Source organism: Salmo salar, chromosome ssa25, assembly GCF_905237065.1.
Source record: "Salmo salar chromosome ssa25, Ssal_v3.1, whole genome shotgun sequence".
NCBI lineage: Eukaryota > Metazoa > Chordata > Actinopteri > Salmoniformes > Salmonidae > Salmo > Salmo salar.
This window is the reverse complement of record NC_059466.1, coordinates 10,610,025-10,633,200: the sequence shown is the minus strand read 5'-3', so window position 1 is coordinate 10,633,200 and position 23,176 is coordinate 10,610,025. Positions and strand designations below refer to the sequence as shown.

The 23,176-nt window shown below is 41.4% G+C and overlaps 1 protein-coding gene across 2 annotated transcripts in view; it reads left to right on the top strand.

Annotated features, from left to right (window-relative positions):
- The window catches only part of LOC106586145 (signal transducer and activator of transcription 4), a 29,510-nt gene extending 10,731 nt beyond the window's left edge, over window positions 1-18,779 (top strand). Inside the window, exons 4-22 of one of the 2 annotated variants that reach the window (XM_014173049.2) lie at window positions 2,795-2,893; window positions 3,297-3,468; window positions 3,924-4,009; window positions 4,580-4,731; window positions 5,118-5,276; window positions 5,699-5,791; window positions 5,910-5,969; window positions 6,246-6,266; window positions 6,569-6,662; window positions 6,937-6,978; window positions 8,125-8,208; window positions 10,484-10,582; window positions 11,263-11,398; window positions 11,696-11,748; window positions 12,065-12,159; window positions 13,202-13,338; window positions 13,693-13,884; window positions 14,156-14,201; window positions 17,488-18,779. In XM_014173049.2, coding sequence (XP_014028524.1) covers window positions 2,795-2,893; window positions 3,297-3,468; window positions 3,924-4,009; window positions 4,580-4,731; window positions 5,118-5,276; window positions 5,699-5,791; window positions 5,910-5,969; window positions 6,246-6,266; window positions 6,569-6,662; window positions 6,937-6,978; window positions 8,125-8,208; window positions 10,484-10,582; window positions 11,263-11,398; window positions 11,696-11,748; window positions 12,065-12,159; window positions 13,202-13,338; window positions 13,693-13,884; window positions 14,156-14,201; window positions 17,488-17,491 — 1,824 coding nt within the window. In that variant the 3' untranslated portion in view covers window positions 17,492-18,779. Of the gene's footprint in view, window positions 1-2,794; window positions 2,894-3,296; window positions 3,469-3,923; window positions 4,010-4,579; window positions 4,732-5,117; window positions 5,277-5,698; window positions 5,792-5,909; window positions 5,970-6,245; window positions 6,267-6,568; window positions 6,663-6,933; window positions 6,979-8,124; window positions 8,209-10,483; window positions 10,583-11,262; window positions 11,399-11,695; window positions 11,749-12,064; window positions 12,160-13,201; window positions 13,339-13,692; window positions 13,885-14,155; window positions 14,202-17,487 lie in introns of both variants that reach the window. The other variant, XM_014173047.2, reaches the window with a different exon arrangement.
- Window positions 18,780-23,176: the final 4,397 nt, after the last annotated feature.

The window sequence follows — 23,176 nt, the reverse complement described above, 5'->3', positions numbered from 1 at the left end:
ATGCTCTTTATGCAGGACAATGCTCCATCACATGCATCCAAGTACTCCACTGCTTGGCTAGCCAGCAAGGGCCTCAAAGATGCCTGAATAATGACCTGGCCCCCTTCCTCACCTGACTTAAATCCTATATTGAGAACTTGTGGGCCCTTCTCAAATGTGAGATTTACAGTGATGGAAGACAATACACCTTTTGTAACAGCAGTTGGGAGGCTGTGGTTGCTGCTTCAGTGCAAATTTATCGTGAACAGATCAAGAAACTGACAGCCTGCATGGATGGAAGGCTCATGGCAGTTATTGAAAATAAGGGTGGCTATATTGGTCACTGAATATTTTTGAAAGGCCAAAAATGTTATATAATTGTCATTTTGTGTTACTTATCTGTTACACTTACTCTAAACATTGAGAATAAACAAGTGAGTTGAGAGAAATTATTTTTATAATTTAGTTGCCTAATAATTCTGCACACATATATTTTCCTGAGAAAGACACAACTCACTTTTCCTTTGTTAAACATTCAGGTTTGAGGTTCAATAACATTTTGGATTGACTGAGAGCATTGTTTGTTCAACAATAAAATTAATCCCAAGGAATACAATTTGCCTAATAATTGTGCACGCAGTGTATACATTCTAAGGAGAAAGTAGGGCAAACCTAAAAGGCTCTGCATGGTCAATCCGGATCTGCGTTTGGCCGTACAGCAGAGCTGTTGTCAAGGAACTGAGTTTGTGTTTATGCGGGAATTCTCGCCCCCACCTACCATCAACCAATCATGTCAATGCGGAGCTATACGGAGCCCTCCGCATTGTTACAACATTTGGGAGGCACGCCATCGCCGTACAAAGCTCGATTTTGGCCTCCGGATGCTCCACAATTGCGTCACACCCTCTGTACGGAGCCTCCGGAACGTGTTGGCGGATCAAGCATAAATCCACTATTAGCCTCCATGTTCTCCCCATGCTCTTTGTGTTTCTGAGAAACCACCATATCTTGAGAGGACACGCTTTCAAAAACCTCTTGGAGTAAATCACTTTATTTAGTTTTCACCTTTTATCCGTTTGAAAAATTTAAGTTTGTTTAAAAGTATTTTTATTGACAGGATGGACATTAAATGAGAGGGAGACAGAGATACCCACTGGGCACACCACGTCATTTCAACATGAACAATATTTGGTTGAGTCGTTGAACAATGAGATTACAACTTATATTCACCCACTCAAAAAGACAGCCAAAAGTTTGTTGAATTTCCAATGTGCTATCACCAACCATCTTAAAAAGGACAACCAAATTCCAATGGAAAAACAATGTCAGATTTTTGGCTTAGTTGTCACCCAAATGCCTAACACTGGGCTTTTTTTTTCCTTTTTTTTAAAGCACATCAAAGTTCAAATGGGAATACGATGTCTTATTTTGTTTATTTATACAACAGATTGTGTTGTCCACTGTGCTTAATCTAATAGCAAAACCAAATGACCTGGATTGCAGTTGAGATTACGTTAAATACATGGTGCAAGTGATCAATGCCGTTCCAGATTCTACGCATTTTACAGCAATTGTGAAGATCTCCACAGACCTGCTACACTCTATGCATGCTATCGTGAACATGCAAGCTTTTATATGATTATATAACATGACTTTTATAGTTTCAGTAACCTCAATATGGCCATGGATGTGTTACTCATTTTAAGGTTGACCATTAGATGACTTAATATTATTGAATTGTGTTTGGTTGACAACGCCAAAAAAAATCACAATTTTTAAGAAGATGTATCTACTGCTGTCCATCTGAGCAACTGGCTTAGTCCTATTCTTTTAAGTTCGATTTTTGGTTGAGGTGGTGACATGAATCAAACTTTAAATGATTCATTTGAAAACAAACTGAAATTATAGCTAGTCAACGGTACAGATGGCACTATGCAAGCGGAAGATATCTCATTCAAATGTTGATATTTGGTTGCGTTGTCAACCAAACACAATTCAATAATATTCAGTAATCTAACGTTCAACCTTAAAATGAGTAACACATCCATGGAACTATTGAGGTTTATTAAAACTATAAAAGTCATGTTATAAAATTCCATATCCTATAATTTTAAATCAGAGCTTGAAACACTAGGCCTATGTGTGGTTAAAAAAAAAATATTTAAACAATAGCTGTTGATGACTTTTAGTCCTAAATAGAATCATTGATATTTGAGTGATAAAGTGATAAAGTATGGTCACATTTAATTTGCTCTGTTAAACCTACCCTTTGGCATGACTTCGATAGCAACAGTAAATATATTTAGTTTTTATGTGTTGATTGCTCCACAATCATTCTCACTATAGTGCATTGGTTTTCGTCAGTGACAAAAATAGCTAAGCAAGGCTGGGTTTGATTATTTATTTATTTATATATTTACACATATACTTCTGATAGTGGATATATATATATATTAAAGATAAAATGTTGAATTTGTACAAGGTTTGTCTGTACTGAAAATTGGTTACCATGATATAATCCTGTGGTTGAAATGTTACCCTCAAAACAACAGTGTAAGTTAAATATGTTGACAAATTACATTGAAACCGTGTTGATTCAACAAGTTTGTGCCCAGTAGAAGTGCGGTGGGACCGGGTTTAGATCGCATGCAGGCAGGGACCTGCATATGTCAAGCGGTGTAGACTGCAGTAGCATAATATTGCAGCGAATTCAGGGGGTTAGCCTGCACCAGAACTCAAACCCAGGTCCAGCGACTGTCAACCCAACACATTAGCAGTTTCGCTAAGAGATTCAAATATCGTGTGTGTGTTTCAGATAAAATACAAAGCCTACCCTCTGCTCATGGCCGCGGTCATCTCAACTAGCCTCAGAGAGGAGCGTCATATCATCGCCACAGCCAGCATACAGGATCAGGTGTGTCACTCTGTTATTATGTCACCAGGAAACCTCCATGATTTTCCCTCATCTCTTTCCTCAAAATACCTGGGAAAACAGAGGCAGTAACAGGAAGAGTTAAGACTAAAGTGCAACAGAAAGGCCTGTGTGTGCATACAGATGTAGCATCTTAATTTGATCACCCTGTTGCTGGAGAACTGCAATGCAGGAAATGTTAAATTTGTAGTGTATTTGAGGTTTAAAAGGCTTCAAAAGTTTGTCATTATTCTTTACGAAAAATGTATCGACCCCCATTAATTATAATCCACATAATAATTCACATCCTGTTGCTGCAGGATTATTTTCCTGCTGTAGGAAACTGGCTCAAATTTAAGATCCTGTGTGTGTGTGTGTGTGGTTAACCTCAATATCTTCTTGACAGGGCCCGTTGGAGAAGTGTCTGCAGAATTCCGTGGCCTTCGAGAGACAGAAGAACATGGACAACAGGGTGGCAGTGATCAGGAGTAATGTGCAGCTGCTGGACCAGGCAGTGAAATGTCTAGAGGACATGCAAGATGACTTTGACTTCCGCTTCAAAACGATCCAGTCTCGAGGTCAGCTATATGGCCAATCTGAAATCAACTTCCAGCTCCTATCCCCTATGGAATCCCCTAAGATCTGAGATGATTTGATAGCTTTCATATAATATCGGATAGCTGTAAGTAATATGGCAATAGCTGTGCCTTGCCCTCTGGTGGCCTGATGTGGTGGAATTATTGAATAACTAAGGGTAAGACTTTTCTTAAGCCCTGCAGGTATAATGCATTGTGATGTGGTTATAATGCATTGTAAGACTTATCGTGAGCATATAGCCTTAAAATTGGCAATTTGGGATTTGAAAAACATGGCGATCGCCCCACCTTTTGTTATATTCTTCAATAATCAATGGCTATACTGCATTAATTTGAAAGTCTCTAAAAATGTACATACAAATCCCAGATTGCCCCTTTAAAGTGTTACCACAGATTGTTTTCCCCCTGCTGTCATATTAGATGTGTTTGTCCCTCAGATCCGGCGGACAGGAACACAGAGCTGATGAAACCGGAAGTGACCCGCCTGCAGGAGATTCTCAACAACCTGGACTTTAAGAGGAAGGTGTGGGGTCACTGTAACATGCATGCATACATTTAGATAAACCAGCAATCAGCTATGTTTGTCAGCTACACCTTTTTACTCGCTATGGTTGTTACTATAAGCTTCCTGTGAAGCGTGTAAACAGTCAAAGCCCTTATCTGGGAGTGAATATGCGTTTATTTGAATTGGTGCCACCATTTGTAACTGTGTTAGGTACTTATGCAATTGCTGTCTGATACAGTTTAAGTCTATACAACTCTATGAATATTTATCTACAGTATTTAGATACGATTGTTAAAGACTTTCCTTTTTGGGGGCCTGCGACATGTGGAGAGCACTGAGGCATCAAGCACAATACTGCAAGTTTGATTTAACACTGCAAAACAGTTCAGTGAGTTACGATATCAAAGAATATTAATTGCATTTGCTTCGGGCTTATACCACTTACATCAATTAGTGGAATACATAATCATATGGATTGGCCCCAGTGGGAATCACACCCACAACCCTGGCGTTGCTCGCACCATGCGCTTGCCAACGGAGCCGCACAGGAGACCGGACCAGCATTGAGATTTTATTGTTCCGCCACAGGAGAACCTGTCTAAAATGAGTGACGTGATAAAAGAGATTGACGATCTGATAGCCTCCCAGCTGAACCCAGAGCTGATGGAGTGGAAACGCAGGCAGCAGATCAACTGTATAGGTGGCCCACTGCTCACTGGACTGGACCAGCTCCAGAACTGGTAAAACGCACATGTGCAGGAATGCACACACACATATACAGTACACACTAGTAAAAGCCCTAATAAAGACACTGAACACACACGCCCTAGTTTGAATCCCAAGAATCAGTCATTTTCAGATCAGCTTTATCACTAAAGGGTTGGGAAATTCCAGTCCTTGAGGGCCTGATTAATATCAGTTTTTCCACAGCCCCAGCTAACACACCTGACTCCAATAATCACCTAATCTTCAGTTTTGAATGCAATTTGATTAATCAGCTGTGTTTGCTAGGGATGGAGAAAAAGCGTGACACCAATCAGGCCCCCGAGACACTGTTCTTAACTCATAACTCTATCTCCTAACTCAATCCTAAAATACAGTAACTTGAGACCTCTCTCTCTCACAGGTTTACTCTGACAGCCCAGTGTCTGTTCCAGATGAAACGTCAGCTGGACAAACTGGGAGAACTTATCCTGAAGGTGACCTATGCGAGCGACCCCATCTCCTTGCAGAGACCGCAGCTGGAGGAGCAGGTCAAATACCTCATCGGCCACCTCATCAAAAGGTACCAACCTCAACAAAACCACACACCTCTGGTCAAATACCTACCTAATCTAACTAAATGCATATATCAGACTACTTTAGAGTCAGCGGCACCAGTTAAAACAAAGCATGAACTGTCTGCCGGTCTCCCTTTGGTTAAATGACTACACTTGTGAATTTAGAAAAGCTTAATGTAAATGGAAGGCCTGCGAACTTTAAGATGCAACTACACTTGTAAATACAAATAATTAATAAAATATCCATCACAAAATAATTATCCAAAAAACTGGACGCATAGGGAAGCATTAATGGTCTTGTTGACAGGGAAATGGACTTGACTTATATTGCCTCCACACAAATCTAGGTGGTGTACACAACTGCTATCATGCTATTGTCGTTCTCTTGTGTGCCATCTTTGTTTCATCCTTTGTGCAATGTCCACAGCTCATTTGTGGTGGAGAAGCAGCCATTGATGCCAACCCACCCCCAGAAACCTCTCATCATCAAGACCGGGGTACAGTTCACCACCAAAGTCAGGTACAGTATGTGTATCAAGATCCAACACAACTTAATTGTATTTATCAATTCGTTGTGTGGGTGCATATTAAATGTGTTTTTAGTTAGTATTTCTGTTTTGATCACATTGTATATCCAGATTGCTGGTCAAACTCCCAGAGGTGGATTATCAACTCAAAGTGAAGACGATATTTGACAAGTGAGTAAGACATCCGCAGAAGCATTTTAATCTCCATCTGTTAGCCAATGTTTGTACACGGGTGACAATGTAACCCAGAAATATGTGGCACATTCACTTTGAAGGGTGAGCGAACCAGTGGTTGCTCTTTGCAAGTTCTGTTACACATACTGTGTGTTAACATGTCACGGATATACTGTGTTCTATAAACAATGTTTCATAGACATTCATTAGCAAGCTGGCACTACAATACTGAGTAATTTTGCTATGTTCTATATTATTTTCCCCTGTGTGTAGGGACCTCCCCCCTGGCAGAGTGTGAGTATACTTGTGTGGGCTGTTCAGTGGGAATTTCCTTCTACTGTTATTTAGGGCAATATCAAGTGACGTGTGTAGGGATGAGGTAGAACAGTGACCAAAAAGAGAGATACGAGAAGCCATTTTTGATTACAAATCAGATGACCCGGTTTTAAGTGAGCAGAATTATCAGTTGCCTGGAATTCTTCTTAAATTTGAGTTGTTTTTAACCTCTGCATGCGTCTTAGCTCTTTTTGTGTGTGTGTGCGCGCGCTTAGTTCAGACTATTAACGATGGCTTTTACCGCATCCCTCTCCATTCAGACATCGTCAGTTCTTCATCCTGACTTCCACCACCAAAGTAATGGACGTGGAGGAATCATCTAATGGCTGTCTATCTGTAGAGTTCAGACACTTGGTAACCTCTCACCTTCACTGTCCCCACTAACATATTCATAATAATGTAAAACTCAATCTGTTAATCCACAGGTTTAGTGGAACATTTTAGTGGACTCAAACTAATTTGGTCCAATGGGGCTGGCTGCAGCAGCCATACTGTACGTTTGCAACTGTTTGCAATGACCCTGTTATATTGCAAAAATGATTTATTATGATCGCCCTGGCCTAGCTGTTCATAAAATGAACTATTCATACAATTTCATTATTAATTTCTGTATATTTATCTTCAGCAGCTGAAAGAGAAGAAATATGTTAACGGTACCAAGGTGAACGAGGTGAGGGGAAATATGACAGTTGAACAATACTTTTTGTTTCTCCCTAAATGATGGTTAAGTGTCAGTGATTCAAGCCTATCAAAAGGTTACACTCTAGCACAGTGAACTTTAGGAAAGCTTGACCTTCGAAACTTGACCTTCAGATTTGTTTGCGGTTGACACTAGTTGCCACAAACTCATAAATGCTGCCTATTTCTTCTTAAAATCTGATTTGAAACCTAACCCTACCATTAACCACACTGCTAACCTTAAGCCTTAAATTAAGCAAATATTTGTTTTTATGAATTTTTGCGATATAACCAAATTTGACTTTGTGGCTGTGGTCACTAGAGCAAACCTTTTTGTTTTCCATGTTAGTTTCTCCCCAAAGCAGTTCTAAAAAGGCTAAGTCTTTAAATGACAACTACAAAAAATATAAATTCTGGTCAACCAGAGGTCATTTAATTAAAGTCATTGGACACTGAGGTCAATTAGGAGTTTAATAATTCCGATTTTATTTAGAGGTCAATTACTTTGCCTGAGGTGATATCTTTAAAAAAAAAAAAACGCAACTCAAACACTTCCATTAAGAAAAGGTAGTTGCTTTCTTAAAACAGTAGAGGGCAACATTACCATGGATTTAAAGTTTTCCCCTCAATTTGAAGTTAAACATTTTTTGTACTCCTTTTCAGGACAATGGTGCGTTTGTGTACGTTTCAAGATGGCACCATAATTTTAACGCAGATGAAAAACCTTGTTAACTCTTTCTGAGTTTTTTAAATCATAAACTCATTTTTGTATATTTAATCTATTTGACTTTTTTTATTTATTCACATGACTCAACAAAACTCAGGTCAACCCTTCCCTCACATGCTTTAAACCTTAGGATACAGAAATTGACTTAGCGGTATTCATTATCAAACTTAGCCCTATTACTCATATACTGAAGAGAAAATATTATTACTTAATTGGAGATAGTTTTCCCAGCCTGTTCTTTGTTTAATAGGACAAATTCCTTATCCTGTTGATAGTTTCACATTGAAATGTATGAAACTTTTTAGTGGGTCACTCACTGAACAAAAAAGGTTTTGTAGTCCTTGGCTATTGTATTTAATGTATTCTGAGGAAAAGGTTTAGGAAAGTGTGTGTGTATTCTGCTGGTTCCAGGGCCCTCTCTCTGTGACGGAGGAGCTCCACTCCCTCAGCTTCGAGGCCCAGTTCAACATACAGGGCATTAACATCGACCTGGAGGTCAGTCAGTCTACACACTCCTTCACACATCCTGTATATGACACAAACACTCCCACACACACATTCTTCATTCTTACAATACTCCACATATAGTCCCTCACACACCCCTCATAACCCCCACATAGTCTTCCTGGCATACATTGTCAGTTATTATTAGTCCTTGTTAAGGAATATGTTATGTAGTTAAGGTCTTAGGAGCATGACTAGATGCTTCCGCAGCACCAACCGGGTCTAAATGCTGAGCCAAGCCTTTATAATCCCACAAGTGCAGGCAATCAAGGTGTTTGTCAGTCAGCCGTGAGGCTGCTTGTTTCTTTGGCGGACATGAGGCCTTTCGTTTGGTTTTTAATCTGTTTGGGCATGCCTGTCTCTCTCTAGTTTTCCCTTTTGTATGTTTGTTTTCGTCACCATCTGAACAAATTATAATCTGCTTGGGCTGGCCGACCAAGAGGTCAAGACGGAGCTGGCCCTGAACTCTGTACTTTTGCTGTCTCCTGGGTACATGCATTCAATACCTGGTCGCGTATGCTTACTTCTCATATTAATGCATACACAGTCAGGTTACAGAACAATTAGGCAAGCCTAGGGCCCCTAGACACAGAGTAGGATGTCTATTCAGTTCCGTAACAGCAAGCATATACTTTCTGTGTGCAGTCAGGTCCATAATTATTGGCCTCCTTGCATGCTCAAGAAAATGGAAACATTTATATTTTATACTAATACAATTGCTCAGAGAAAGATGTTGTTTAACAAGTAATAAACTCTGCAAAAAAAAGAAATGTCCTCTTACTGTCAACTGCATTTATTTTTAGTGAACTTAACATGTGTAAATATTTGTATGAACATAAGATTCAACAACTGGGACAAACTGAACAAGTTTCACAGACATGTGACTAACAGAAATGGAATAATGTGTCCCTTAACAAAGGGGGGGGTCAAAAGTAACAGTCAGTATCTTGTGTGGCCACCAGCAGCATTAAGTACTGCAGTGCAGCTCCTCCTCATGGAGTGCACCAGATTTGCCAGTTCTTGCTGTGAGATGTTACCCCACTCTTCCATCAAGGCACCTGCAAGTTCCCGGACATTTCTGGGGGGAATGGCCCTAGCCCTCACCCTCCGATCCAACAGGTCCCAGACTTGCTCAATGGGATTGATATTTGGGCTCTTCGCTGGCCATGGCAGAACACTGATATTCCTGTCTTGCAGGAAATTGCGCACAGAACGAGCAGTATGGCTGGTGGCATTGTCATGCTGGAGGGTCATGTCAGGATGAGCCTGCAGGAATGGTACCACATGAGGGAGGAGGATGTCTTCCCTGTAACGCACAGCGTTGGGATTGCCTGCAATGACGACAAGCTCAGTCCGATGATGCTGTGACACACCGCCCCAGACCATGATGGACCCTCCACCTCCAAATCGATCCCGCTCCAGAGTACAGGCCTCAGTGTAACTCATTCCTTCAACGATAAACGCGAATCCGACCATCACCCCTGGTGAGACAAATGCGACTCGTCAGTGAAGCACACTTTTTGCCAGTCCTGTCTGGTCCAGCGACGGTGGGTTTGTGCCTGTTGTTGCCGGTGATGTCTGGTGAGGACCTGCCTTACAACAGGCCTACAAGCCCTCAGTCCAGCCTCTCTCAGCCTATTAAGGACAGTCTAAGCACTGATGGAGGGATTGTGCATTCCTGGTGTACATTGGGCAGTTGTTGTCGTTGCCATCCTGTACCTGTCCCGCAGGTGTGATGTTAGGATGTACCGATCCTGTGCAGGTGTTACACGTGGTCTGCCACTGCGAGGACGATCAGCTGTCTGTCCTGTCTCCATGTAGCGCTGTCTTAGGCTTTTCACAGTACAGACATTGCAATTTATTGCCCTGGCCACATCTGCAGTCCTCATGCCTCCTTGCAGCATGCCTAAGGCACGTTCACGCAGACTGTGACCTTAATTGCCTACCGTCGGTAAGCTGTTACTGTCTCAACGACCGTTCCACAGGTGCATGTTCATTAATTGTTAATGGTTCATTGAACAAGCATAGAAAAGTGTTTCAACCCTTTACAATGAAGATCTGTGAAGTTATTTGGATTTGTATTAATTATCTTTGAAAGACAGGGTCCTGTAAAAGGGATGTTTCTTTTCTTTTTTTGCTGAGTATACTAATTATTGCCACCCCTGTTTTCAGTACTCTAGCACTTTAGCCTTGCAAGGATAACGCAGCATTTTTAAAAACTGTTTTATGAGATTGGGAGGGATTGTGTGTGTCTCTCTCTTTGCAGACCTGCTCTTTTCCTCTGGTCGTCATCTCCAATGTTAGCCAGCTGCCTGGAGGCTGGGCCTCCATCATGTGGTACAACATGCTGACTGACGAACCCAGGGTGAGCTGAGGAGACACACTACCATTGTTTTAGGTGTTATTTTTTTATGCTGCTCTCTAACCCTCCCCCTCTGCCTCTCTTGCTCTCTCTCTCAAAATTCTCTCTCAAGGGGCTTTGTTGGCATGGGAAACATATGTTAACATTGCCAAAGCAAGTGAAGTAGATAATATACAAAGTGAAAAACAATAAATGAACAGTTAACATTACACTCATAAGTTCCAAAAAAATAAAGACATTTCAAATGTCGTGTTTGTGTGTGTTTTGATGAAAATATGACTTAACATTTTAACAAACACCATATCCTAAAAACAGGACTGGTCCAAAGAAAATGGACAATATTAAACTAGACTACTCACGACTGCTAAATTGTCATGATAATCAATGATTTCAAGTTTGGTATTGTCTTTTTTTTGATGAGCTGATTCATAGCGAACACTGCATTTCCCCCTGTGTGTGTATATGTTTTTTTTATATATATATATATATATATATATTAACTATGTGCAAATGGTTAAAGTAGAAAAGGGAAAATAAATATGGGTTGTATTTACAACGGTGTTTGTTCTTCACTGGTTGCCCTTTTCTTGTGGCAACAGGTCACAAATCTTGCAGCTATGATGGCATACTGTGTTATTTCACCAAGTGGATATGGGGGTTGTTTTCGAATTCTCTCTCTCTAGAACCTAGACTTCTTTGCCAGTCCTCTGCGGGCCAGTTGGGGCCAGCTCTCTGAAGTGCTGAGTTGGCAGTTCTCGACTTTCACTGGGCGGGGCCTCAACAGAGAGCAGCTGTGCATGCTGGGAGAGAAACTCATGGGTACAGCAGCCTAGTTGTACACATTTCATTAGAGCATAAAACTCTTGGCATACATACACCATTCATTTACCCAGTTCATGAGGAACGGCGCACCGTCGCAAATATTTTCAAGTTTGACAGAACAGCAATGTGAATTATCAGAGATTTGTTTAGAATCTCTGACTTCCAAGTATGAAATCGTTATATATTATCTAAGGATTGTTATTTTTTTTACAATAATAGCTGAATATTCATAGTGTATGAATGTGTACTGGTTAGTTGATAATCAGAATTATATATGACTAATCTTCACTGTAGGTCAGCAAGCCTCCCACAATGAATGTCAGGTATCCTGGTCCACATTCTGCAAGGTAGGTCAAGCAGTCCTACTAATTCCTATAGTCCTACTACTGCAAGTCTTAAACACACAAGGTGGATGATGTCATGTCTTAATAACAAATACTCCCTTTATGTAGAAGCTTTCATATACATACTGTACTGTTTTTCTCCATCTTGACGGACTTTTTCATTTCAGCTCCTAGTGGAGTCCTTCTCCAACAAAATAATCACCTCACTTCCTCTTAGCCTACTTCCAGTGGTCAAATTAAATTGATAAGTTTATGGCATCTTTCAGTAAAAAGTTAAGGGTAATTCTCATCTCTTTCAAATTCCGTCTGCTTTTTCCAGGAGAATATTCCTGGGAAGCCTTTCAGTTTTTGGACGTGGCTGGATTTCATCCTGGAGCTCATCAAGAAGCACCTGCTTCCCATCTGGAATGACAAGTGAGACTTGTGGCCTGTCCTGAAACAACCCCTATCCCCTTCCCCTTAGGCCAGGGCTGGCGCGCCAATTAAGTAAGATTAGGTGGCCGCCTAGGGCCTCAGATTGACGAGGGTGGCATTTTGCTAGCTAAACTCGCCAAGAAGACGCACTTCCAACAACGCATAACACCTCACATAATTCTGCCCCAAAACAATGAACTTTTCTCACCCATTGTCATATGGGCTATTTAGGTGAGTGCTGATTCCACCCAATGATAAGCAGCGCTTACTTTGCCAAAGGCAGGGACTCAAAAATATTTAGCTTGTCAATGCCCAGCTCGCCTAACCAGGGCGCTGTTGGAGAGATGTGGCGCTCTACCAACGAACACTCTGAAGTAGCTTTTGTGTTTTTTTCTGTAGCCTAGACTGGAGAAAAAATTCATGACAATGTCATGTGACAGACACTTTTTACATCATTAAATAGCCTAAATGGCACCCCATATCAAATAAAAAATAAAAGTGCTTTGATGAAAATATGACTTAACATTTTAACAAACACCATATCCTAAAAACAGGACGGGTCCAAATAAAATGGACAATATTAAACTAGACTACTCACGACTGCTAAATTGTCATGATAATCAATGATTTCACATTGGTATTAAGTCTTTTTTGATGAGCTGATTTCATAGCGAACACTGCATTTCCCAGTGTGTAAATATATCAATTATCATTGCAAATTGTCTCCAGATAACTCCTGATGTAACTTGGGTAGCTGATTTTCAGATCTTAAATAGGCAAAATGATTATAGCCTAGTCTTTAAGCTTTTGTCAGGAATAAATCAAGCCAATGCAACTACCTGTTTTACAAACGGTAGTCGTCATAGAACTGTATAGCGGGCCTACACTATTCCAGTTTTGCGGGAATCAGGAAATGAATCATTAGGTTCAGTTCCATTTGAATGGATTTACTCAGAGGTCTTTGGAACAGTGTACTTCATTACATTAGTGGGTGTTACTGCATAATGTAACTGATGGTGTGGTTTGCTTGTGTTTCCTTCAGCTGCATCATGGGCTTTGTCAGTAAGGAGACAGAGAGGGCCTGTTTGAAGGACAAGGAGCCTGGGACATTCCTGCTGCGCTTCAGTGAGAGCCACCTGGGTGGGATCACTTTCACCTGGGTGAAGCAGTCCGACAGTGGTGAGGCCCGCTCGGTTGTCAATTACTGTGGCGACGTGAGAAATTGACCTTAGAGGCTATATGGAACTTTTGCATCTGCTCTTGAGCCAAAAAGGGGTCCCCTTCATGGAGATAAATATTGTCCAGAAAGGACCTCATTAGACATAAAGGGTCACACCTCCCCACACCATTTCCTAAAACAAATGATTTGTGTTGTTTCATAAAATATGAATCCATTTCTTATCTGAACCGTGCGGTCAACATTGAAATCCCAAATTTGACATAAACAATTAGCACCTAAACTTCCAGTGTCTTAAAATGTATTCCGTAAACATCCAACTCTGATTGGCTCTTTGGTTGTGTCTGTGTCAACAGGAGAGGCTAAGTTGGTCTCGGTGGAGCCATACACCAAATCACGCCTCAGCGCTCTCCCGTTCGCCAACATCATCCGGGACTACAAGGTTGTCGCAGACGGAGAGGTCCCTGAGAACCCGCTCAAGTTCCTCTACCCCGACATCCCCAAAGACCAGTCCTTCAGACGACATTACAACAGTCAGCAGAGCAAAGGCAAGACGGTTACCAAGACACGTTTATGATAGAGGGGTTTGACTTGTACTTTAGATATAGGAATTCTGACCACCTAGGTTCCAGCAACTTCTCTGTGAATGAGAGTAAGTATGTTATGGGGGTGCAACATTTTCTCATTGTTTTGTGGGGATGTTTACGTGTGGTACCTAGTTACTGGGGGAGGGGACAAGGGGGCTGGTTGGTACACAACATGCAATTATCAATGGTTGTTTTACTAAAATGCCTATATTCTCTTTTTATCTTCTTGCAGTCTTTCCATATATATCATCTACATGGATCCCCATCTCCACTTTGCAGTACGTACACAACAGTTTGTTATGATCTTCTAATTTGTGCAGACCAGACATTGCATGCAGACCTGTGCCAAAGATGTGTATTTGAAATGTACCAATTGTAGGCTATATTAGATATATAAAGATACTTTTTTGTGTATATATAGTGTGTGGAACACCCCTTCAAATTAGGGAATTTGGCTATTTTAGCCACACCCGTTGCTGACAGGTGTTTAAAATTGAGCACACAGCCATGCAATCTCCATAGCCAAACATTGGCAGTAGAATGGCCTTATCGAAGAGCTCAGTGATTTTTAATGTGGCATCATCATAGGATGCCACCTTTCCAACAAGTCAGTTTGTGAAATTTCTGCCTTGCTAGAGCTGCCACTGTAAGTGCTGTTATTGTGAAGTGGAAACGTCTAGGAGCAACAACCGTGAAGTGGTAGGCCACACAAGCTCACAGAACGGGACCGCCGAGTGCTGAAACGCATAGCGTGTAAAAATCGACTGACTCGGTTGCAACACTCACTACCAAGTTTCAAACTGCATCTGGAAGCAACGTCAGCACAGGAACTGTTCACCGGGAGCTTCATGAAATGGTTTCCATGGCCGAGCAGCCGCACACAAGCCTAAGATCACAATGCCAATCGTTGGCTGGAGTGGTGTAAAGCTTGCCGCCATTGGACTCTGGAGCAGTGGAAATGCGTTCTCTGAAGTGATGAATTACGCTTCACCAGCTGGCAGTCCGACGGTCGAATCTGAGTTTGGCGGATGCCAGGAGAATGCTGCCTGCCCCAATGCATAGTGCAAACTAAAGTTTTGTGGTGGAATAATGGTTCGGGGCTGTTTCATGATTAGGGCTAGGCCTCTTAGTTCCAGTGAAGGGAAATCTTACGCTACAGCATACAATGACATTCTAGACGATTCTGTGTTTCACCTTTGTAGCAACTATTTCAGTATGACAATACCCCCATGCACAAAGTGAGGTCCATACAGAAATGGTTTGTTGAGATCGGTGTGGAAGAACTTGACTGGCCTGCACAGAGCCCTGACCTCAACCACATCGAACACCTTTGGGATTAATTGGAATGCCGACTGCGAGCCAGGCCTAATTGTCCAACATCAGTGCCCTACTTCACCAATGCTCTTGTGGCTAAATGGAAGCAGCAATGTTCCAACATCTAGTGTGAAGCCTTGCCAGAAGAGTTGATGCTGTTATAGCAGCAAAGGCGGGACCAACTCCATATTAATGCCCATTATTTTGGAATGAAATGTTTGACGAGCAGGTGTCTACATACTTTTGGTAATGTAGTGTATGTTAGTCAGGGGAGGACCATCCTCTGAATTTCTGAAAAATGTGAATAGTGAAACATTAGTTAAAACTATACTAAATATATTCATGTCACCAAATAATTTATTGAAACAACGTTTTGCAATAAAGATCTACAGTAGCCTCAACAGCACGCTGTAGGGTGGCACCATGGTGTAGCCGGAGGACAGCTAGTTTCCGTCCTTGTCTCGGTAAATTGACTTCAATACAAAACCTAGGAGGCTCATGGTTCTCATCCGCTTCCATAGACTTACACAGCAATTGTCAACTTCCGGAGGATGTCCTCCAACCTATCAGAGCTCTTGTAGCATGAACTGACATGTTGTCCACCCAATCAAAGGATCAGCAAATAAATCTAGTACTGAAAGCATGAGCTACAGCTAGTTAGCACTACAGTGCATAAAATGTGGTGAGTAGTTGACTCAGACTAGTTGAACAGTTTTGAAATTCATTTCTTAAATAAAGTGAGGGCTAGAGAGCTAGCTTTATTTATTTTAGTATTTTTTTCAGTTAGTTAGCAGATGCAGCTAGCTAGTTTAGCCTACTCAAACACCCGTTTGAAACAGAGGGATGCTATGTTAGCTAGCTATGGCTATCCAACACTGAAACTCTTCTAAGTCTAGGCTTTTGATTTTATTAATTTATTGCCATTGGGGCCGCCAGTGTAACTGCTTACTGACTGTACTGCATGATTTTAGTGGATTTACTAACGTGTTAGATCTAGTAGATGTTTCCTATGACGTTTGCTAATATGGTGACAGCCATGTACAGTAGGCTGTGTGTAGAGGTTAGCAGTTATGATATGAATTTTTTTTAATGTTTTTTTTATTTTTACGCCTGGTCAGACAGCTTATGTTGTGCACTGAAGTCCACAAGCAAAGGGAAAAGATGAGAGGAGGAGAGCACATAGATGCAAGAAGGAATTATACAATGGGCAAAGTGATCCTGCTGGCTGTATGTGGCTGCTATGAAAGTGAACTGTCCGCATGTGATCAGGGGTGTATTCATTCTGCCGATTCTGTTAAACGGAAGCAAATGTAATGAAACTGCGATTAAATGTACCTGAATTTGTCCAATATAAATGATTAGTTGCAACTGTTGGACTAATGATTATACCCTAGATCAGCTAGATGCCGGTAAGTGTGCAAGGCAGTATCGAATGTGCCAGTGTCACCTAGATTACTCAACAATTTCTCTCAACCTGTGCACCTATGTTGTCAACTTTTTTTTTATTCATAGGCTCGGTTGTAGCAACCTCCATGATGGATATAGGGAAATTGATTATCATGTAGTAGCTTAAACCTATCGATGTTACATTGAGCTGGATGACTGACCGTCATCCCGAGTGGCGCAAGGCACTGCCTCTCATTGCTAGTTGCGTCACTACAGACACCCTGGTTCGAATCCAGGCTGTATCACAACCGGCCGTGATTGGGAGTCCCATAGGGCGGTGCACAATTGGCCCAACGTCGTTCGGGTTTGGCCGGTGTAGGCCATTGTAAATAAGAATTTGTTCTTAACTGACTTGCCTAGTTAAATAAAAATATATCTAATATGCTGTAATAGAAATAAGGCCATGCTCATAAAACAAATAATCGTCCTCCCTCATCTTAAATGGTGCTGACCGCCACTGTTAGATATATTATTTTAAATATCCTTTTTTTCTCTAGTCTAAATCATTCCCTTGGCTTATGTCCCTATCGCTTTCTCTCCACTGCTGCCGCCCCCCATTGCCTCCCCCCCACCTAAAGACACACTGCCTAGTCCCATACTGTAGGCCTATCTCTGCAATGATGGATGAGTTGGCTACAGTAGTAGCCAACTCATCCATCATTGCAGAGACGCAGTTGCGCCTCTAAGCCAGTCTCCAAATAACAATGGACTGAACCTGCTGAAAGTCAAAATAATCTTTATCTTTTAGTTGCATTGTCATCAGTTAAGCATTTGTCTGACTTTTACTTCCCTATTGATATACAGATGAGTTCTCCGTACTCCGAGTAACACAAGATGACCTGCAGAGTATGCCAAGTAACTCACTCCTCTACGACTTGTGTTCCACTGAGGGCCACTGGATCTGGCATTTTCTCTTACATCTGATCACAATATATTGATTGCTCTTCTATCCAACTGCTAGTATTGTCTTTGAGCCCATTGTTATGAATACAAATGTATGTTGTAAATGTAAAGTAGATATTACATGCAGTGGTATATCACTTCTCATAAATAGATGTATTTAATTGTGTGTTTTATGAAATGTATTGTATTGTGCTGTTGCTTTCTGTTTGGCTCTGTTAGTCTAAAACTTCTCTATCAAGAACCAAGGTTTGTACAAAGAATAAATGTTTTATCTTATTATTTTTCATTAGTTTAGCTACCAATTTGATATTTTTGCACTTAGTTTAGCTACCAATTTGATATTTTTGCACTAAGAGCCCAAGGCCTCTCAAGTAGGAAAAAGGGTTTAACTACGTAAGATTTCCCCTATTGTCTTTACTACTGAGTATAGCCATGATCAACAGAGGATGGATAAAATATTGTACTGGACAAAGCAATATTTTATCAGATTTTCTCTCCTTGAATAGAAGAGTTCTGACCTATGTGGAATAGTAATTTGTTTTTATTAATTGACTAATGACTGCTTATCAGATTGTAACCCAGGGTTAGATTACTAATTTAACAGGTAGCCAAATTCCCAAGTATTTGGTTTTTTGACATGCTCTTCAGAAGTGCAACGTTTGCTCATATATTGAAATATATTCATATGGCAATACCTGATTCTCATTTTCTCTTGGCATTTGATCTGCTACATTGTTGGCGTCATGTGGCAACTGTACCTCCCTTCTATTGTAGTAAAATGGGAAAGTACCTTGGGCTGTCTAAGTTACTGTTTTCCCTTGAAGTAAGAGGTTGCTTCCTTATTTCAATGATCAGCGGATCTACAGTAGTTTATGTCAAGACTTGTGTAAACACTAATTTACAAGCTTTACTTCGCAAGACAGTGTAGCATGATGTGTTGTGAGCCTACTTTGGGTTTACGGCTTCTTCCAATGGTTTGTGGCACAGGTGGTTATTCACCCAAAAAATCTAACCACTTCATCTGTCATTTAAACAGTAAAGTATGAGAACCCGGAGGATTATCATGAATTACACACGACGAAGGCTGTTCTCAAACGCCTGGATGCGGCACTTGGAGTGCCTAGGTTCGAGTGCCTGTTAAACGGTTGCCAACATACAGTACATAAAAATAAAAAATTGTTTGACATTGACAATCAAACCACTTTTTTTTCTACTTAGCCAGAGTCAGATGAATTCATGGGTACCTTTTTGTATGTCTGCGTGCAATTTCAAAGACGTTGAAGGTCGTTTATGGAACCATTGCTAATGCTAACTAGCGTTAGCCCAATGACAAAGTCTACAGGAGCAGCTAGCGTGCTAAAGTGAATAGTTTGGGCAAAAGCCAGTAGTTCAGAGGTTCTGAAGTTGCTAGCCAAGCGGACTGGTGGTCCATTTTAAGCAACAACAAAAAAAGGTTGATATGCAGACTGGCCAACTAAAGCTAACACACAATCACATCAAGCAGCTGAAATTAGGTGTGCATTTTAATTTGTTTTACCTTTTTTTTTCTATTTCCATTTCTTTGGATATATCTCCATAACAATGATGAATTCGCCTGGCTCAGAAAAGCTGTCAGTCTTGTCTGGACACATTAATACAACGGGCGAGTCTATTCCTGGATGCTGTTTGGTTAAAACCACATTCCAACAATGATCTATTTCACAACCCACTACTGTTGTGAAATAACATAACTAATTTCTGCATAGGTCGGAGAGGCAGGCAGCAAGGTTCAGAGTTAGAGGACTCATCGTGGATATGACCCAATTTAGCATGGACATTGCCATTGAGGGCTTCTGTAACAAACAGTGTAGGTTCCGTCCCTCTGTTCGCCCCAACCCGGGCTCGAACCAGGGACCCTTGCACACATCAACTGACACCCCACGAAGCATCGTTACCCATTGCGCCACAAAAGCCGCGGCCCTTGATTGACTGTCTGCATTGTACCATAATCTTGGCATTAATGTTTTTTAATCATTATCTCTCTTGTAGGCCTCATTCAATCTTGTAGGCCTCGTCCTAATATTTAAATATTTCTTAACTCCATTCTTTTACTTTTCGATTTGTGTGTATTGTTGTGAATTGTTTGATATTACTGCACTGTTGGAGCTAGGAACACAAACATTTCGCTACACCCCAGTAACATCTGCTAAATACAGTGGGGGGAATAAAGTATTTGATCCCCTGCTGATTTTGTATGTTTGCCCACTTACAAAGAAATGATCAGTCTATAATTTTAATGGTAGGTTTATATGAACAGTGAGAGACAGAATAACAACAAAAAAATCCAGAAAAACGCTTGTAAAAAATGTTATAAAAGGATTTGCATTTTAATGAGGGAAATATAAGTATTTGACCCCTCTGCAAAACATGACTTAGTACTTGGTGGCAAAACCCTTGTTGGCAATCACAGAGGTCAGACGTTTCTTGTAGTTGGCCACCAGGTTTGCACACATCTCAGGAGGGATTTTGTCCCACTCCTCTTTGCAGATCTTCTCCAAGTCATTAAGGTTTCGAGGCTGACGTTTGGCAACTCGAACCTTCAGCTCCCTCCACAGATTTTCTATGGGATTAAGGTCTGGAGACTGGCTAGGCCACTCCAGGACCTTAATGTGCTTCTTCTTGAGCCACTCCTTTGTAGCCTTGGCAGTGTGTTTTGGGTCATTGTCATGCTGGAATACCCATCCACGACCCATTTTCAATGCCCTGGCTGAGGGAAGGATGTTCTCATCCAAGATTTCACAGTACATGGCCCCGTCCATCGTCCCTTTGATGCGGTGAAGTTGTCCTGTCCCCTTAGCAGAAAAACACCCCCAAAGCATAATGTTTCCACCTCCATGTTTGACGGTGGAGATGGTGTTCTTGGGGTCATAGGCAGCATTCCTCCTCCTCCTCCAAACACGGCGAGTTGAGTTGATGCCAAAGAGCTCCATTTTGGTCTCATCTGACCACAACACTTTCACCAGTTGTCCTCTGAATCATTCAGATGTTCAGTGGCAAACTTCAGACGGGCATGTATATGTATTCTTGAGCAGGGGGATCTTGCGGGTGCTGCAGGATTTCAGTCCTTCACGGCGTAGTGTGTTACCAACTATGGTCCCAGCTACCTTGAGATCATTGACAAGATCCTCCCGTGTAGTTCTGGGCTGATTCCTCACCGTTCTCATGATCATTGCAACCCCACGAGGTGAGATCTTGCATGGAGCCCCAGGCCGAGGGAGATTGACAGTTCTTTTGTGTTTCTTCCATTTGCGAATAATCGCACCAACTGTTGTCACCTTCTCACCAAGCTGCTTGGCGATGGTCTTGTAGCCCATTCCAGCCTTGTGTAGGTCTACAATCTTGTCCCTGACATCCTTGGAGAGCTCTTTGGTCTTGGCCATGGTGGAGAGTTTGGAATCTGATTGATTGATTGCTTCTGTGGACAGGTGTCTTTTATATAGGTAACAACCTGCGGTTAGGAGCACTTCCTTGGGGCTCCATGCAAGATCACACCATGCAAGATCTCACCTCGTGGGGTTGCAATGATCATGTGCTCCTAATCTCAGCTCGTTACCTGTATAAAAGACACCTGGGAGCCAGAAATCTTTCTGATTGAGAGGGGGTCAAATACTTATTTCCCTCATTAAAATGCAAATCAATTTATACAATTTTTGACATGCGTTTTTCTGGAAATTTCTGTTATTCTGTCTCTCACTGTTCAAATAAACCTACCATTAAAATTATAGACTGATCCTTTCTTTATCAGTGGGCAAACGTACAAAATCAGCAGGGGATCAAATACTTTTTTCCCCCACTGTATGTGTATGTGACCAATAAACGTTGACTTGATTTTGATGGTTTTGCATACGTGATCAAGCTTCTGTGTATGTGTGCAGGGGCAAGGGGCCAGGCTTTTTCCCCTTGACTTGAGGGATAAAGTTTTATTGTATATATTTCAGAAAGTGATCAATATAAGAAACAACTCAATATATAAAATAGGCAGACTAAATCATGATTTATGTGGTTGGCATATTTAGAGACAAAGTGCATTCAAAGTATTCAGACCCCTTGACTTTTTCCACATTTTATGTTAGTCTTATTCTAAAATGTATTAAATACATTTAAAAAAAAATCCTCATCAATCTACACACAGTACCCCATAATGACAATGTGAAAACTTTTTTTTATTTTTTTACATTTTTGGAAATGTATTAAAAATAGAAAACAGATATCTTATTTACATAAGTATTCAGACCCTTTGCTATGAGACTTGAAGATGAACTCAAGTGCATCCTGTTTCTATTGATCATCCTTGAGATGTTTCTACAACTTGATTGGAATTCGCATGGTAAATTCCAATTGACTGGACATGTCTATATAAGGTCCCACAGTTGACAGTGCATGTTAGAGCATAAACCAAGCCATTAGGTCAAAGGAATTGTCCGTAGAGCTCAGAGGCAGGATTGTGTCGAGGCACAGATCTGGGGAAGGTTACCAAAAAATGTCTGCAGCATTGAAGGTCCCCAATAACACAGTGGCCTCCATCATTCTTAAATGGAAGAAGTTTGGAACCACCAAGACTCTCCTTAGAGCTGGCCACCCAGCAAAACTGAACAATCGGGGGAGAAGGGAAAGAGAAAGGGGGATACCTAGTCAGTCAACTGAATGCCTTCAACTGAAATGTCTTCCGCATTTAAACCAAACCCTCTGAATCAGAGAAAGACCTTGGTCAGGGAGGTGACCAAGAAATCGATGGTCACTCTGACAGAGCGCCCGAGTTCCTCTGGAGATGGTAGAACCTTCCAGGTCAACCTCTGCAGCACTCCACCAATCAGGCCTTTATGATAGAGTGGCCAGACGGAAGCCACTCCTAAGTAAAAGGCACATGGCAGCCCACCTGGAGGACCTCAGACTAGGGTGATTGTACACCTTCCCACAGGACAACGACCCTAAGCACACACCCAAGACAATGCAGGAATGGCTTCGGGACAAGTCTCTGAATGTCCTTGAGTGGCCCAGCCAGAGCCCATACTTGAACCCGATCAAACATCTCTGGAGAGACCTGAAAATAGCTGTGCAGACACTCTCCCCATTGAACCTGACAGAGCTTGAGAGGATCTGCAGAGAAGAATGGGAGAAACTCCCCAAATACAGGTGTGCCAAGTTTGTTGCATCATACCCAATAATACTTGAGGCTGTAATCGCTGCCAAAGGTGCTTCAACAAAGTACTGAGTAAAGGGTCTGAATACTTATGTAAATGTGATATTTCCGTTTTTTGTTTTTAATACATTTGCTAACATTTCTACAAACCCGTTTTTGCTTTGTCATTATGGGGTATTGTGTATAGATTGATGCGCGGAAACAATGTAATCCATTTTAGAATAAGGCTGTTACAAAATGAGGCAAATGTAAAGTGGTCTGAATACTTTCCGAATGCACTGTACGTTCCTGAAAAAAATACTGACTTGGAATTTGAGCATGTTAAGTTTCAGGCTGTTTCCTATCAGTGGAACTGCACCATCTACTTTCGCTTTCTCGGAAACCACATGGTTTCTACACAGCCGTTCCATC